The following is a 16622-nucleotide window of genomic DNA, read 5'->3' on the forward strand; positions in this document are numbered from 1 at the left end:
TAACTTGCCTTTTGTTCACTCAGTAGATCTGTAATGGTCTGTGACATTTCATCCAAACTTTGTGCTGCTTTTACCAAATTATGTAGAGCAAGTACATGCTGGTGTAGAGGTTCAAAGTCACAAAGCAAGGGGACCCTGTGACAAAATGTAATCAAATTAGATTTCTGATTTCTTAATAAAAAGATGAATAAGCACAAATATTTTAATCTATGTCAAAAATCACGACTACATTATCATCCTCTTTCAATCAATACCAGAAATAGCTCAAGAAGCCTAAAATATAATCATTAAAATGGTATCAGAAATCTTCCACAGGATACAAAGTCAGAGTTACCACTAGAAAAAAATTAACTGCGCATAAAACATTAATTTCCTTATAGCCTGATCATTTTTATATTCCCAGAAATTTTCTAAAGTAGCCATAGGAGAACCAGTCTATCATAAAATAGTTCTCTATTCTGGCATCTTCTAGGAGTGCTCATGCTACTTTCCACAGCTCCAGAATAATGAAAACATTGTAAGGTGATATCTAAAGTTAAAAATACTAATGACATTTACCTGAGGAATGGCTGAACTTCTGAAGGACAAAATGATTGCAGAAACTGTAAGTCTTTTAATGAAATATCTGGAAGCTCACAGTCAAACTTTCGAGGTTTCTGTGTCTGTACAAAAATTAATCAATTAATCAATCAACTAATTAGTAACAATTTACCACAAAATATACAGAATTAATAGTCTCTTACTATAATAATCAAATACAGTAAAATAACCAAAATGCTTCCACTGATCTATTCACACTTAAATAGAATAAAAATAATAAATAAAAAATGAAGAACTATTCAATGACATGATATACTCTTTTTCTGAGTCTTAACAACTGTTGATAATCAACTGATGTGCTTATTCCTACCCTTTTGTTTTCAGCATCTTTTTATGGGAAGTCTAACACTTCTGTCAACATTAAAAGAATAATGTATTTCACTAGTACATAGATTACTACCAAATTTTGAATGATCATGAAGATCTCTTTAACCTTAGCCCTACATCTATTTCTATCACCTATTAGCATAACTTGTTGTTTTAACATGGCAGAAATAATGTTTTCCCATGTAACATTTCCATCCTTGACATTCAGATGACCTTTACATTATATTTTTTAAAAATACAAACCCTGAATCAATTTTTTAAAAATTATCTCTGTCCGGCCAGTGGGGCTCAATGGATTGAGCATTGTCCCATGGACTGAGAGGTCCTGGTTTGATCCCCATCAAGGCACATGCCTGGGTTGTAGACTTAATCCCCAGTAGGGGGTGTACAGGAGACTGTCGATTAATGTTTCTCTCTCACATTGATGTTTCTCTCTTCCCCCCTTCATTTCTCTAAAAAAAAAAAAATCAATAAAAATATAAAAAAATGAATAAAATTATCTGGTGAGTCCTACTATTTCTTTATAATATGACCAAGAAATGTACCTTCAACCCTTCCAAAAAAAGTATGGGAACCCTATTACATCACTCATTCTTAGATATTCAAAAATACATACATTTAAAGCCCTAAGAAAGCCTGCAGCACAGAAAATTGCTTAGTAGTTAAACAGAATGTCTGAGGGAAAAAACAAAAACAAAAAAAATCACAAAACCTAAACCATTTTCTAAACTTCTTTGACCGTGGAATCTGATTTAGAAATATGTCACTTATTTGTCATGGTTTCAATGAAAGCAACCCGAAGAGTCACCCTGTTCTGACTTGTCACAACATAAATAAAAGAAGGCAGCTGGCTGGCTGATGGATAACAGAATGAAAAGAGGAAGAAAACAGGAGAGGACAAGAGGAAAAGGAAAGACAGGGGGAAAAGGAGAAGGGAAAGAAGGAAGAAAAGGTAAAGAGGAGAAAGAGAAAGCCAAAATAAAAATAAAGAAAAGATTTTCCTATCAATCTTAACAATGTAGTAGGAGCTTTATATGTTAAAGCTAGTAACAACTGGTGTTTTTAAAGCCAGAAACTTATGTTGATTAAAAATTCTGATAAATATCTCTACTTCTGAAACAAAGGTTTGAACACATACAAAATTTTGTCATGGTTAGAAAATAAATACATACACAAAAGGACGGAGGCCAGGAATCCAGTCCTCTAAATAGGCGATTTCTTAAAAAGGACTTCTCTGTATAAAGAAATGTATATGATTATTTTTAAAGTTTATATAAGATAAATACCAATAATAGTAAAAAAAGTCTCTGGTTCTTGAAAAAAATTCTGACAATACTTCATATTTAAAAACTAACAATGAATTTAACTCTATAGATCTAAAAGAAATGTTTCTATACATTTCAATGCTAATTAAAATCACATACATGCTATATAATACTACATTCATAGCTATAAAAACAGCATTTTTTTACTTAAAAGTAAACAAACTATTAATGAATACTTACTAAATAATTTTCCAAAGGATTCTCTTTTCGATTTTTCAGCTTCATATAATCGCTTTCCATCTTTGACTAAAGCACCAGCCCACTAAAAGGAGGAAAGCTTGTTAATAGCACACACTAATTCATTAAGACTTATACACAATTAAAACAGAATTCAACTTGCATACCTCCCTGTAGTGTTTTATGAACATTTTTCTCCTTACAACTTCAACAACAGCTAAGCAGTACATCTGAGGAACTGTACTAAGAGCTTCAACAATTTTGACTCTTTCTAACAGCTCTATTACGAGGCGAAGCAAAGCTTGCAATTTCTCTCCATCTTGATCAGCATGAAGCATTACAAAGCAACACCACCTATGGAATAAAATTGACATACAAACTCTATAAAAATAATCTAATTCCAAGTTAATCGATCAAGTATTTCAATACAATGGTAAGATAAAATTACTCCACCACTTAGGAAAAGAAATTAAATAATATCAACTCTAAACATCCTAAACTAGATATAACAAAATCACTTACTTCAGTCTGACATGTAGGTTAGTTGCTAGTTCTTGTTTGGCAGTGGTACACTTCTGTTTAATATCCAACAGTTTTCTATGATTTTGCAACATAATCATCAACTGATTCGCATGACTCAGGCATAAATCAGGTAACACCGATGCATCCTTCAAGTTTTCAGCTCTCATCTGATTAGCTAAAAATCCCTTTGAGCAAAAATATTTTAAAAGACATTAACTTTGTTTCATGAAAGACATTCATTTAGGAGGGAAATCTTTATGTTAAACAAGAACTGTCCTACTTTCAAAAAAGATTTTTAAATCTATTTTTTAACATGGTACATGTGGTCATAACAAAAGATTCAGTTTTGTTTTTTTTTATCCTCACCCGAGGACATTTTTCCATTTTTTTTGTTCAGACAGAGTGGGAAGAAGAGGAAGAGAGAGAGAGAAACATCGACGTGAAAGAGAAAAATCGAGTGGCTGCCACGTGCATGACCAACCAGGGCCGGAGACAAACTGCAACTGAGGTACGTGCCCTTAGCGAGAACCGAACCCAGGCCTCTCTGGACCATAGGCCAACGCTCTAACCACTGAGCAAAACTGGCCAGGGCAAAAGATTCAGTTTTTAAGAAATCTATGCTCATTTAATTCTATTCCATTGTCATGCTAGAAAAAATGTAAAACCTAGGAAGAGAAAGTAACTTATCCAAAGACACATTTGATAGCTAAATTAGAACTAGAAACTGTGTTTCTAGACTCCTACTATGCATGGGTCAGTCAGAGCATATTAAATAAAATAGGGTCAATAATTTAAAGCCATGAAAAAGAGCAACTGATTTAACCTTGACCAATGATATTCAATTGTATATTGTATACTTCCAGAAAAAAAAAACAAAAAAAAAACTGTACTTTTTATTGAAAAGGCAGTCAGTCCTCTCTTAGTATTTCTAGACTATATTTTGCTCCATTGACATATACATGTTTTGTGCTATCTTTAGAGCAATGACTAAACTGTACAATTTTACAGTACATTTTATTATTTGATAGGAAAAATATACTTTTTCTTAGCTGCCCTTCCTAATTTATGTTCATAGGTGAACTTTACATCACTTTGTTGAGTAAGGAAGGATTGTCTTTAGGTTGTAATTTAGAAAGATGTGCCATATTTAAATATGTTTTATTGATTTTTTTTTTTTTAGAGAGACAGAAATATTGATATGAGAGAGAAACATTGATCGGATGCCTCCTGCACGCCCCCTACTGGGGATCAAGCTCACAACCCAGGCATATGCCCTGACTGGGAATTGACCCAGGACCTCTCAGTGCATGAGATGATGCTCAATCCACTGAGCCACACTGGCTGGGCATATGTGCCATATTTAAGTCTTTTGTTCACATAACCAGCCAAATGAAAAACTAACAGCAAACACTTTAAGTATTTTTACTGTGTTTATAGGTGTTCTTTTCCTATTCTACTTAATAAATACTATGTTATATAATTATTAGGATCTGCACATCCATCTGACTGCCATACTTGCTGTTTTAATTATCCTTCTAGGGAATTATACCACATTTAACACCATATGTATATGTTTTTTTCCTTTATTGATTTTAGAGAGAACGGGAGAAGGAGTAGAAACATAGATGAGAGAGAACACAGATTGGCTGCCTAATGCATGCCCCGCCCTCCACTGGGGATCAGACCCACAACCTGGGAATGTGCTCTGACCAGGAATCGAATCAGCAACCTCTTGGTGCATGGGTAGACATTCAACCACTGAGCCACACAGGGTGGGCAATATTTAACACCATATTAATCAGCAAAGGACAGAAAGTGTCTTCCTAATTTCTAGCAGTACTCTCTCTCTCTCCATTTCAGGTTTTCCTAAATATCATGAAAATATTTAAATTTAAATGATATATATTTAAAATTAAGTCAAAAGAGTTTATATATAAAAATAAGATAATTTCAATAGTAAAGTTATCTTACTTTTCTTTTGACATAGAATATACTCAACTATGGCCATGCTTTTTCTGTAATTTAATCCATTTAAAAACAACATACCTCTTTAATCTCCTTCACCAAAGTCTTAATAGAGCTTTAATTGTTTTTAAAAATACAGAATCAATCCCCAAACCTAACTACTACACCATTAATAAAGAATTTCTTGAAACCAAAATCACATATTCACAAGTACAGCAAACTAAGAGAAAATATACTTGATCTGATCAAGACCACAAGATCAGAAAAAGCACGCCTATAGAAATGTTTCAGTTAAAAACCTTGCCTCTGGAATCCAATGGCAGCCAAATACACAGAGATAGCTGAATAAAAAGTTGCTCCAATGACCACACACTACCTAACTTCAACAGGTTATCCCCTATTTCTCATGAGTGCCTTGAGTATAATCTTATTATATCCAATTTCTATAACAGCCAGATTTACTCAGGCAAGCCCAGTTGAAATGCATCTACCTTAGGGTGTTGATTTCTATTTTACAATTTTGCTCCCAATATGTAACCAGGTTATTAAGATAATTTCTAAACACACTCATATTAAGTACATAGGAATATCAAGAAATAGTAACTGAAGAATAATTAAATGAGCATTTGCCTCTCAAAGTCTAAACAGTGGTTCTCAACCTTCCTAATGCCGTGACCCTTTAATACAGATCCTCATGTTGTGCTGACCCCCCAACCATAAAATTATTTGTGTTGTTACTTCATAACTGTAATTTTGCTACCGTTATGTCTCAGGCGACCCCTGTGAAAGGGTCGTTCGACCCCCAAAGGGGTCACGACCCACAGGTTGAGAACCACTGGTCTAAAAGAACTATACTACCTCAGGTATCAAAATAAAAACAAAGAAAAATATTTTTGAAAAGAGTATTATCTTTAGTTAGGATAAGGTGTTCTAAAAGTTAAATTCTATTAAGATATTACTGTAGTTTAAAACATTGGCAAAAGCTACAAATAAATTAGGGCAAAAGAAGATTTATAGACAAGATACTTCTTTAATAACAAGACATCAAAAATTAGTTTTTGAATTTCCATAGGAACAGTATAGAGGATGTCTACTAAATTTCATTTCAATTTGGTTACCAGAAGGTTTAAGAGTCAAGACCTAAAAAGCAAACAAGAAAGGCTCTAATTTTAAAGAAATGCTTCTTCTATCATTTTGAGAATATGTAAAAGTACTGTCATCCCCTTTATCACAGCAACTATCTCCCAGAGAAATTACTTATCCTTGTATGACAAAGCTCCATTTACTGAATCCAATGCAGATTCAAAAATATCAGCAATATATACATATTTTTAAATGTAATAAAATGTAAATCCATTTTGTGATTCTCATAGAAATGTTAGCAATATTTTCTTAAAACAAAGATTTACAGAGAAAAAAGAAAATACGTAAGATATGTGAGCTGGAACTCCTGATTTATTCAATTTGAAAAGCAAATTAAATCTATAGAGAAATTTCGAGATTTAAAGGAATGATGGGTTCATAAAATTAAGAAAAAATGACTAATATATTTGACTACAAAATTAAAAATTTCTGTATAACAATCTTACTTCTGTCAACAAAGAGAAAGACAGTACCTGTATTTGTATAGCAAAAGTTATCAAGACTATGTATAAATTCTTACAAAAATTTTAGGCTAAAGGAAATTTACACAATTCAGGAAAAATACATGGCAAATTGTTCTTCTCATTAATTACTAGAAATACTGATTGATTTTTTTCCATTACGGAGGATAGTACATTATTAGTTAATATTAAAAATATACAAATGCCCTATTCTAGCAATTTTATTACTGAAGGCTGTGTCTAAAGAAATACTAATATAATAATGAATGTTAACTGTAATAAAAATGTAAAACAAAATAAAGTGCAAAAAAAGAAATACTAGAATATACACATAAAGATAGATGGATTGGGATATTAAAGCAATGTTAGTAATAAGGAAATATGAAAATAAACTAAATGACTATCAAAAGAAGTACAGTTAAATAAACTGATTCATTGCATGGAGGCTGAAAAGAATGACCTTGAAGAAGCAGTAAAAGATCAAGAATTCAGATTTCTGCCTCTAGTGATGGTAGACTGTAATATAAGGGTAATGTATACCAACATTCCTGTGGCATTAGTTATTGGATGTCCAAGAAAGCAGTGAAGGAGTCAGGATTTAGGAGAAGAAGGAAACCTGGAGAGGTGAATTATGCAGAAGGGAATATTTTGCCCTAGGGACAACTTCTGATTTCTGAAGAAGAGTCCAAGGCTAAGAATAAGATCAGCAATCCTTCTGATTGTTCTTCATGGAGCTATGAAATAGAAAAATCAGAGATTCCAAAATGGCAGCAGAGAGAATGGAAGCTACACAGACCATCTCCCAGGACCAAACTGGAATTACAAATAAAATAAAGACAAATCGTTGGGAAAAAGAAACAGAAAAGCAGTTTGCGAGGACCATATAACCAGGGACACTGACTCAAATCCTGGTAGGACTGCGGAAGTGTGAGAGGGAGGCTGGGAGCCCCCAGACAGCAGCGGTGATACCTGTGAACAGCACCCCGGGGGTTAAAGTACAAAGTGGCTCCACAGCACAGAGAGCTGGAACAGACAATAAAATAGCCATAGCCACTCACCTTGGGCTCCAGCAAATGGAGGACAACTTGGCTGGAATTGTGTGGGGACACTTGGGATTTGGAAGGTGCTAAAAACCTTTTGCTGAGTTATGGCCACGAAGGACGGTGGCCATCTTACTCCTTCCCAGGGCACTGGGGAAAAGCAGCGGCCCCTCCCTCAAAGATTCAACCCCACCCAGGTGGGCTATTGAAATGCAAATTGAGGCTCATTGACAACCAGTATCTGCCCCACCCTCGAGAAATCTCCATACCTGAGTGAGTTTTTCCTTCAACTGAGAACCCACGATTGTTCAAGTAACCATGCCCAATAGCCTCCAGGCAAAAAGCTAGAGGATAACTGAACCATTCCTGGACTTGAAAATCTACCCATTAAAGTAAGACTTGACAGTAGTGTTTAATGTGGGACCTCCCACACTCATCTAAACCCAGTAGAGGGAGCCACAAATAGCAGAACACCAACACCCACAGGGAATAAGAGGTAGGCTCCAAAACCAACTGATATAGCCAAAATGGTGAAACAAAAAAATAAATGCCAAATGAAAGAACAAGAGAACTCTATCGAAGATGAGATAAATGAAATGCAGCTAAGCAAATTATCAGAGGTAGAGTTCAGAGCCATGATCTTGAGGAAGCTCAACAGCATGAGTAAGGACATCAGCGCCACGAGTAAAGATATAGAAACATTAAAAAGCAACCAAGTGGAAATGAAGAATAACATAGCAGAAATTAAGAACACACTAGAAGGACTAACCAGCAGAGTAGCGGAAGCTGAGGACCACATCAGTGAATTAGAAGACAGGGTAAAAAAAAAAAAAATCAACCAATCAGAAAACCAAAAGGAAAAAACAATTAAAAAACAGGAAGACAGCTAAAGAGAACTGTGGGACAACTGGAAATGTGATAATATTCGCATCATAGGAGTCCCCGAAGAGGAAGAAAATGGGCAAGGGTTAGAGAATTTATTTGAAGAAATAATTACAGAAAACTTTCCTAACTTGGTGAAGGAAGAAGGCATTCAACTTCAAGAAGCACAGAGAACCCCAAGAAAGAAGAACCCAAACAGGCCCACACCAAGACACATAGTAATTAAAATGCCAAAATTAAAGACAGAGAGAATCCTAAAAGCAGCAAGAGAAAAGCAACAGGTTACCTACAAATGAACCCTCATAGGGCTATCAGCTGACTTCTCAACAGAAACACTACAGGCCAGAAGAGAATGGCATGAGATAATCAAGGTCATGAAAAACAAGGATCTGAATCCAAGAATACTCTACCCAGCAAGGCTATCATTCAAAATAGAAGATCAAATAAAGACCCTTCCAGACAAAAAAAGGCTAAGGGAATACATTAGCACCAAACAAGCACTGCAAGAAATGTTAAAAGGACTGCTGTATTAGTAGAATAGGAAGAAAAATATAACCACACTAAACAAAAATGGCAACAAATAAGTACATATCAATAACCACCTTAAATCTAAATGGACTGAATGTTCCCATAAAGACACAGAGAGTAGCTGATTGGATAAGAAAACATGACTCATATATATATATGTTGTTTACAAGAGACCCACCTCCCAACAAAAGACTCACATACTCCTGGTCGGTTTGGCTCAGCGGTCAGAGCATTGGCCTGCAGACCAGAGAGTCCTGGGTTCGGTTTCCGCTAAGGGTATGTACCTCGGTTGCAGTTTGTCAGTGCCCAGTTGAAGTCGTATGGGTGGCAACCACTCGATGTGTTTCTCACTCTCCCTTGCCCCCTCTCTCCCTCCCACTCTATGTCTGGTCAGGATAAAACAAAAAAAAGGACTCACATAGGTTGAAAGTGAAGGGATGGAAAAAAACCTTCCAAGCAAACAGAAAGAGAATAAAAGCTGGGGTAGCAATACTCATAGCTCAGGAAATAGATTTCAAAATGAAGGCCGTAACTAGAGACACAGAAGGCTACTACATAATATTGAAAGCATCCATCCAACAGAAAGATATAACCTTGATAAACATATATGTACCCAATACAGGAGCACCAAAATATATTAAAAATCTTCTGGAGGATTTCAAAGGAGAAATGGACAGCAATACAAACATAGCAGGGGACTTCAACATCCTGCTGACATCACTGGATAGATCCTCTAGACAAAAAATTAGCAAGGAAACAGAGACTCTAAATGAAGGACTAGACCAAATGGATTTAACAGATATCTACAGAAAATTACACCCCAAAACTACAGAATTCACATTGTTCTCAAGTGCACATGAAACATTCTCAAAGACTGACATGTTAGGAAACAAACTACATCTCTACAAGTCAAGAAGACTGAAATCATATCAAGCATCTTCTCAGATCACAAACTAGAAATCAAATGCAAAAAGAACATGCAAAGACATTGGAACACATGGAGGCTAAATACTATGTTATTAAACAATGAATGGGTTACCAAGGAGATCAAGGAAGTAATTAAAAACTTCCTGGAAACCAATGAAAATGAACACACAACAACATAAAATCTATGGGATGCAGCGAAAACAGTTCTGAGAGGGAAGTTCATAGCACTACAGGCCTACCTCAAAAAAGAAGAAACATTTTCAATAGACTATCTAACCTCACAACATAAAGAACTAGAAAGCAAACAGAAAGAAAACCCCAGAGCAAGTAGAAGGAAGGAAAGAGTAAAGATCAGAGCAGAAATAAATGACATAGACACCAAAAAAACAATTCAAAGGATCAATGAAACAAAGAGCTGGTTTTTCAAAAAGATAAACAACATTGATGGACCCTTAGCTAGACTCACCAAGAAACAAAGAGAGAGAACCCAAATACACAAAATCAGAAATGGAAGAGGAGAAGTAACAACTGACACCACAGAAATACAAGAGATCATTAACAACTACTATGAACAATTATGTGGCAACAAATTCGACAATGTAAGCGAAATGGACAAATTTCTAGAAACACATAGTCTTCCAAAACTGGACTGAGCAGAGATAGAAAACTTAAACAGACCAATAACAACTAAGGAAATTGAAGAGGTAATCAAGACTTTCCGAGCAAGCAAAAGCCCAGGCCCGGATGGCTTCACAGGGGAGTTTTACTGAACATTCAAAAAAGAACTAACACCCATTCTGTTCAAACTATTCCTAAAAATTCAAGACGGAAGACTTCCAAATTCATTTTATGAGGCCAGCATAATTCTAATTCCAAAACCAGAAAAAGACACTACAAAGAAAGAAAACTACAGGCCAATATCCCTGATGAACATAGACGCCAAAACCCTGAACAAAATACTAGTAAATCAGATCCAGCAATACATCAAAAAAATTATTCAGCATGACCAAGTGGGATTCATCCTGGGATTGCAAGGCTTGTTCAATATCCACAAATCAATAAATGTGATACACCACATAAATAAAATGAAGAATACAAACCACATGATCATATCAATAGACGCTGAAAAGCATTCGACAAAATCCAGCATCCATTTCTGATAAAAACGCTCAGCAATGTGGGAATAGAGGGATCATATCTAGACATAATAAAGGCCATATATGAAAGACCTAAAGCCAACATCATACTCAATGGGCAAAAACTAAAAGTATTTCCCTTAAGAACAGGAACAAGACAAGGATGCCTACTTTCGCCACTCTTATTTAACATAGTACTAGAAGTCTTAGCCACAGCAATCGAACATGAAGAAAATATAAATGGGATCCAAATAGGAAAGGAAAAAGTGAAACTGTCATTATTTGCAGATGACAGGATTATTATACATAGAAAACCCTAAAGACTCCATCAAAAATCTACTAGACTTAATAAATGAATTTTGCAAAGTAGCAGGATACAAAATTAACGTCAAAAAATCGACGGCATTCTTATATGCCAATGATGAACTCACAGAAACAGAAACTAAAAAAACAATCCCATTTACCATTGCAGCAAAAAAATTAAGACACCTAGGAATAAACTTAACCAAAGAAGTAAAGGACCTATTTGTGGAAAACTATAGGACATTGAAAAAAGAAGTAGAGGAAAATATAAAAATGTGTAAGCACATACCTTGTTCATGGATTGGAAGAATTAACATCATTAAAATCTCCATATTACCCAAAGCAATCTATGGATACAATGCAATCACCATCAAAATACCAATGACATATTTCACAGAACTAGAACAAATTCTTCAAAAGTTCATATGGAACAAAAAAAGACCCCGAATAGCCATAGCAATCTTGAAAAAGAAGGACAAAATAGATGGGATCACAATACCAGATATCAGGTTATACTACAAAGCGACTGTAATCAAAACAGCCTGGTACTGGCACAAGAACAGGCATATATACCAGTGGACAGAGCAGAGAACCCAGAAATGGACCCAAGACATTATGCTTAATTAATGTTTGACCAAGGAGGCAAGAGCATACAATGAAGTAAAGATAGCCTCTTTAATAAATGGTGTTGGGAAAACTGGACACCTACATGCAAAAAAAAAAAAAAAAAAAAAATGAAACTAAACCATCAACTTACACCATACACAAAAATAAACTCAAAATGGATAAAAGACTTAAATGTGACCCATGAATCCATAAAAATCCTAGAAGAAAATGTAGGAAACAAAATTTTGGACATCATATGCAGCAGAATTTTCACTGATACATCACCTAAGGCAACAGAAACAGGAGAAAATGAACACATGGGACTACATCAAACTAAAAAGCTTCTGTACAGCAAAAGAAACAATCATCAAAATGGAAAGACAACCCACTATATGGGAGAGCATAATTGCCAATGATATATCAGATAAGGGGTTAATTTCCAAAATATATAGAGTACTCATACAACTCAACGAAAGGAAGACAAAGAACCCAATTTAAAAAATGGGCAGAGGAGCTAAATAGACACCTCTCCAAACAGGACATACAAATGGCCACGAAACATATGAAGAAATGCTCAACATCACTAATCATCAGAGAGATGCAAATTAAAACAACAATGAGGTATCACCTCACACCTGTCAGAATGGCCACCGTCAACAAATCATCAAACAACAAGTGTTGGAGAGGGTGTGGAGAAAAGGGGACTCTAGTGCACTGCTGGTGGAAATGCAGACTGGTGCAGCCACTATGGAAAATACTATGGTGTTACCTCAAAAAATTAAAAATTGAACTTCCATTTAACCCAGTGATCCCACTTCTAGGAATATACCCTAAGAAGCCTGAAACACCAATCAGAAAGAATATATGTACCCCCATGTTCCCAGCAGCACTATTTACAATAACTAATATCTGGAAACAGCCCAAGTGTCCATCAGTAGACGAATGGATAAAAAAGCTGTGGTACATATACACAATGGAGTATTATGCAGCTGTAAGAAAGAAAAGTCTCTTATACTTTGAGAAGCCATGGAGGGGCCTGGAAAGTATTATCCTAAGCGAAACAAGCCAAGGTGAAAAATACAAATACCACCTGATCTCACTTATTTGTGGAATATAATGAACATAACAATCTGAGGAATAGGGTAGACCCAGAGGCATAGAAGTAGGGTACAGACTGATAACCTTCAGAGGGGGGGTTGGTGGGGAGAGGGATGAGATAAACCATAGAACTTATATGCATGTACGCATAACCGATGGACATGGACAACAAAGCCAGGAATGGGGAGGAGGGTGGCAATGAGATAAAAAAGAAGAAACATCTGTAACAAAAAAAAAAAATCAGAGACCAGTGTCAGTCTGAGAAAATGACAATGGAACACACTTTGCATTAGTACTCCCAATAAGCTGTATCCTAAGAAATAACCATCACAAGGACTAGAAGACCAACTTCCCAACTAATCTCTGAAATTGGATTAATGTGATCTAAGGTTGTAACTGCCCCTACCGTATGCCAAAAGCAAACAAATTCTCTCTAGAAAACTAAGAAACAACAGAAAATACACATAAACACATAGGAACAGATAATGGAGTTAACAGATACAGCCTTCAATTAGTATATGCTTAAAGTAATCAAAGAGATAATAGATAAGCCTGTTTTGATAGATAATTTGGAACTAAAGAAATAAGTAAAATAATCTGAAAACACAGAGCTAAAATTAAAAAATCAAACCAATGAATAAGTTTAACAGCTAGAAGAAATCTGAAAGTTAATCTGAACTGTTAGGTCAAAAGAAAATATTCAAAGCAAGGCATAGGTAGATATAATAATACAAAATACAGGAAAAAAAAGGGAAAATGGAAAGGATGAGGTGAAAGGTCTAATGCATGTGTAATTGGAATCAGTGAGGAAAAGGGAGAGAGACAAAAGCAAATTTGAAAAGAAACTGAGTGAAAGCCACATATTCAAGCAGTACTACAAGTGCAATGCAGAAACACAAAGCAAGCCACACATTGTCTTATCATAGTCAAACTGCTGAAAACCAAAGCAAAGGTAAAGTGCTAAAAAGCAAATTACTAACAACCTAGAATTCTATATCAAGAAAATATCCTTCAGAAATAAAGGTGATTTAAAGATATTTTTTAAATGACAAAAACAGAATTTGCCACTAAAAGGAAACAATCAAGGACATTTTAAAGTACATTAGGCTTTAATACATGAAGTAGTACTTAAAAGAAAAAAGACTAACAAGATGGATAGAATTAAAAGTAAAATGAAACATTTTGAAAGTAATCCAAAAAGCAAAAGCAGAGACAAAAAAGAACATAGAATTAAAATGAAAATAGAAGAATAATTAGAAATGACTGCTTTAAAAATAAACATTCAGTATTTTCAACATAAACATAAGCAGACTAAATGTTCTAATTAAAAGATTTCTCAACGTACTTTGAAGCTATCATAGCCTTGATGCCAAAACTTGACCAAAACATAACAAATAAAATCTATAGCTCTGACCAGTTTAGCCCAGTGGTTAGAGCACAGGCCCGAGGGTTGAGGGTTAGATTCCCAGTCAAGAACATATACCAGGGTTGCAGGTTCCATCCCCGGCCATACGGGAGATAACTAATCCATGTCTCTCCCACTTTAAAATTTCTCTTTCTCTCCCTCCCTTCAACTCTACCTAAAAATCAATGGAGCCCAGCCAGTGTGGTTCATTGGTTGAATGTTGACCCATGCACTAAGAGGTCGCTGGTTCGATTCCAGGTCAGGGCACATGCCCAGATTGTGGGCTAAATCCCCAGTGGAGGGCATGCAGGAGGCGGCCAATCAATGTCCTCTCTCATCGATGCTTCTCTCTATCCCCCTTCCTCTCTCTCTAAAATCAATAAAAGAAAAAAAATTTTTTTTAATAAATTGTTAAAAAAAAAAAAAGCAATGGAAAAATATCTGTGGGTGAGGATTAACAACAACAAATAAAAACTACACACATACAAGTTAATATAATTCAGTTTACCAACATGTTAATCTAAATCCAGCTATGCACAAAAAAGACAATATATTATGACTATGACGACACAGAGTTAATTCCACAAATCCGAATTTGGTTCAAAATTAGAATTTAAATGTAACTTTTTTAATCTGATAAAGGGTTTCTACTGAAACAAGAAGAAAAGTAAAAACCTACTACAAACATTACAATTGTGAAATGCTGGCCACTTTCTATAGATCAGGAATTAAACAAGAACACACACTATTGCAGCTCTGTATTGGTGTTTCAGTCAGCACAAAAAAATAAAGTAAAAGGTAAGGTGGCTGAATCCTAAATCACAAGAGAAGACGAGAGACTGTAGAAATTACAAGATAAATTCAATCAGTAAATTATACATTTGTACCCATTAAAATGATTATTCATATCTTCTAATGAAAGAACACATTTACACAACTGAAAAAGCATTTAAAAGTCAAGTCTTTTGCTATAGGCTGTTTCGCCAGAGTACTTGTCAGGGTGGGTAGAGGACAATGCTGTGATGAACTAAATTAAGTCACTAGTATGGGAGAAAATGTCTAGGTTAAGTAATCCCTCTTTTTTTGTGTGTGTGACAAATCTGATTTGACGGAGTTCTTGAAACATTGCATTAAATTAGACCTAAAGGCCTAAGTGTTAGTAAATTCTTTAACATTTTATATATTACTTCTGTCCTTTATAAATTTCATTTTTTATCTTAGCTTTTTGAGAGGGGAGCAGAAGGCATTCAAATGTTTAGTGCAATGATTGCTTTACATGTTCTTTCAACACGTATTTTATCAGCTGCTGACAGCATTTTCATGGTTTATCTTTCAACTGTCATCTAAAATAGCCTAAGTTCAATTTATTTCATCAAACAGAAGCATTAAAAACATGACTTCTTTATTACATGGAAACAGTAATACTGCATTAACAATATTCAAGGATGATGTAAAAACATGGCGCATACAAACTGATACTGCACATAAAATAACTATATAGAAAATTTACAAATTCCTTTTCCTAAGAGAAGTTTGAAATAAGCACCTGAGCAAGTTCTTTCTGCTCATTCACCAGTCGACCACAGCTAGCAATCATCTGATCCAGGGCATACAGCCGATCTTCGAGTCCTTTAATGGCTTTCATATTCTGATTATCAAGTTTGGCAATAGTCTGACGGCATTCTACTATAAATGGTCGAATAATCCTTGGATCAAGCTAAAGGACAAGGACACACATATGAGTAAATTTTCATCAAATAGTTTAAAATACATTTCACATTATTATGATACAGCTTCAGAGAAGAATGTAGGAATCTAAGTTATATTTTCAGAAGGTCAAGAACAGGATAATTATGTTAATAAAACACAAGTACCACTTGATTATATTGAAATCAATACCTTCATTCCCTTGGATAATATATTTTCAAGGACATTTTTCTTTACTTTTGCTAACATTGAAAAAATGTATATGGCATTGCCCTGGCCGGTTTGGCTCAACGGTTAGAGCGTCAGCCCACAGACCAGAGAGGCCCGGGTTCGGTTCCCACTAAGGACATGTACCTTGGTTGCAGTTTGTCCCCAGCCCCAGTTGGGGTTGTGTGGGTGGCAACCACTCGATGTGACTCTCTCACATCAATGTTTCTCTCTCTCTTCCTCCCTCTTTCCCTCCTGCTCTA

The 16622-nt window shown here is 35.2% G+C and overlaps 1 protein-coding gene across 11 annotated transcripts in view; it reads right to left on the reverse strand.

The window, feature by feature from the left end:
• RB1CC1 (RB1 inducible coiled-coil 1) overlaps window positions 1-16622 on the reverse strand; it is an 88143-nt gene that overhangs the window by 37891 nt on the left and 33630 nt on the right. For all 11 annotated transcript variants that reach the window (XM_036264253.1, XM_036264256.1, XM_036264254.1 and 8 more), the window contains 7 exons: window positions 15992-16162; window positions 2952-3136; window positions 2597-2783; window positions 2433-2514; window positions 2100-2161; window positions 559-662; window positions 9-135 (listed from right to left, as the gene is read on the reverse strand). In XM_036264253.1, coding sequence (XP_036120146.1) covers window positions 9-135; window positions 559-662; window positions 2100-2161; window positions 2433-2514; window positions 2597-2783; window positions 2952-3136; window positions 15992-16162 — 918 coding nt within the window. The remainder of the gene's footprint in view (window positions 1-8; window positions 136-558; window positions 663-2099; window positions 2162-2432; window positions 2515-2596; window positions 2784-2951; window positions 3137-15991; window positions 16163-16622) is intronic.

Source organism: Molossus molossus, unplaced genomic scaffold (assembly GCF_014108415.1).
Source record: "Molossus molossus isolate mMolMol1 unplaced genomic scaffold, mMolMol1.p scaffold_m16_p_16, whole genome shotgun sequence".
Taxonomy (NCBI): Eukaryota; Metazoa; Chordata; class Mammalia; order Chiroptera; family Molossidae; genus Molossus; species Molossus molossus.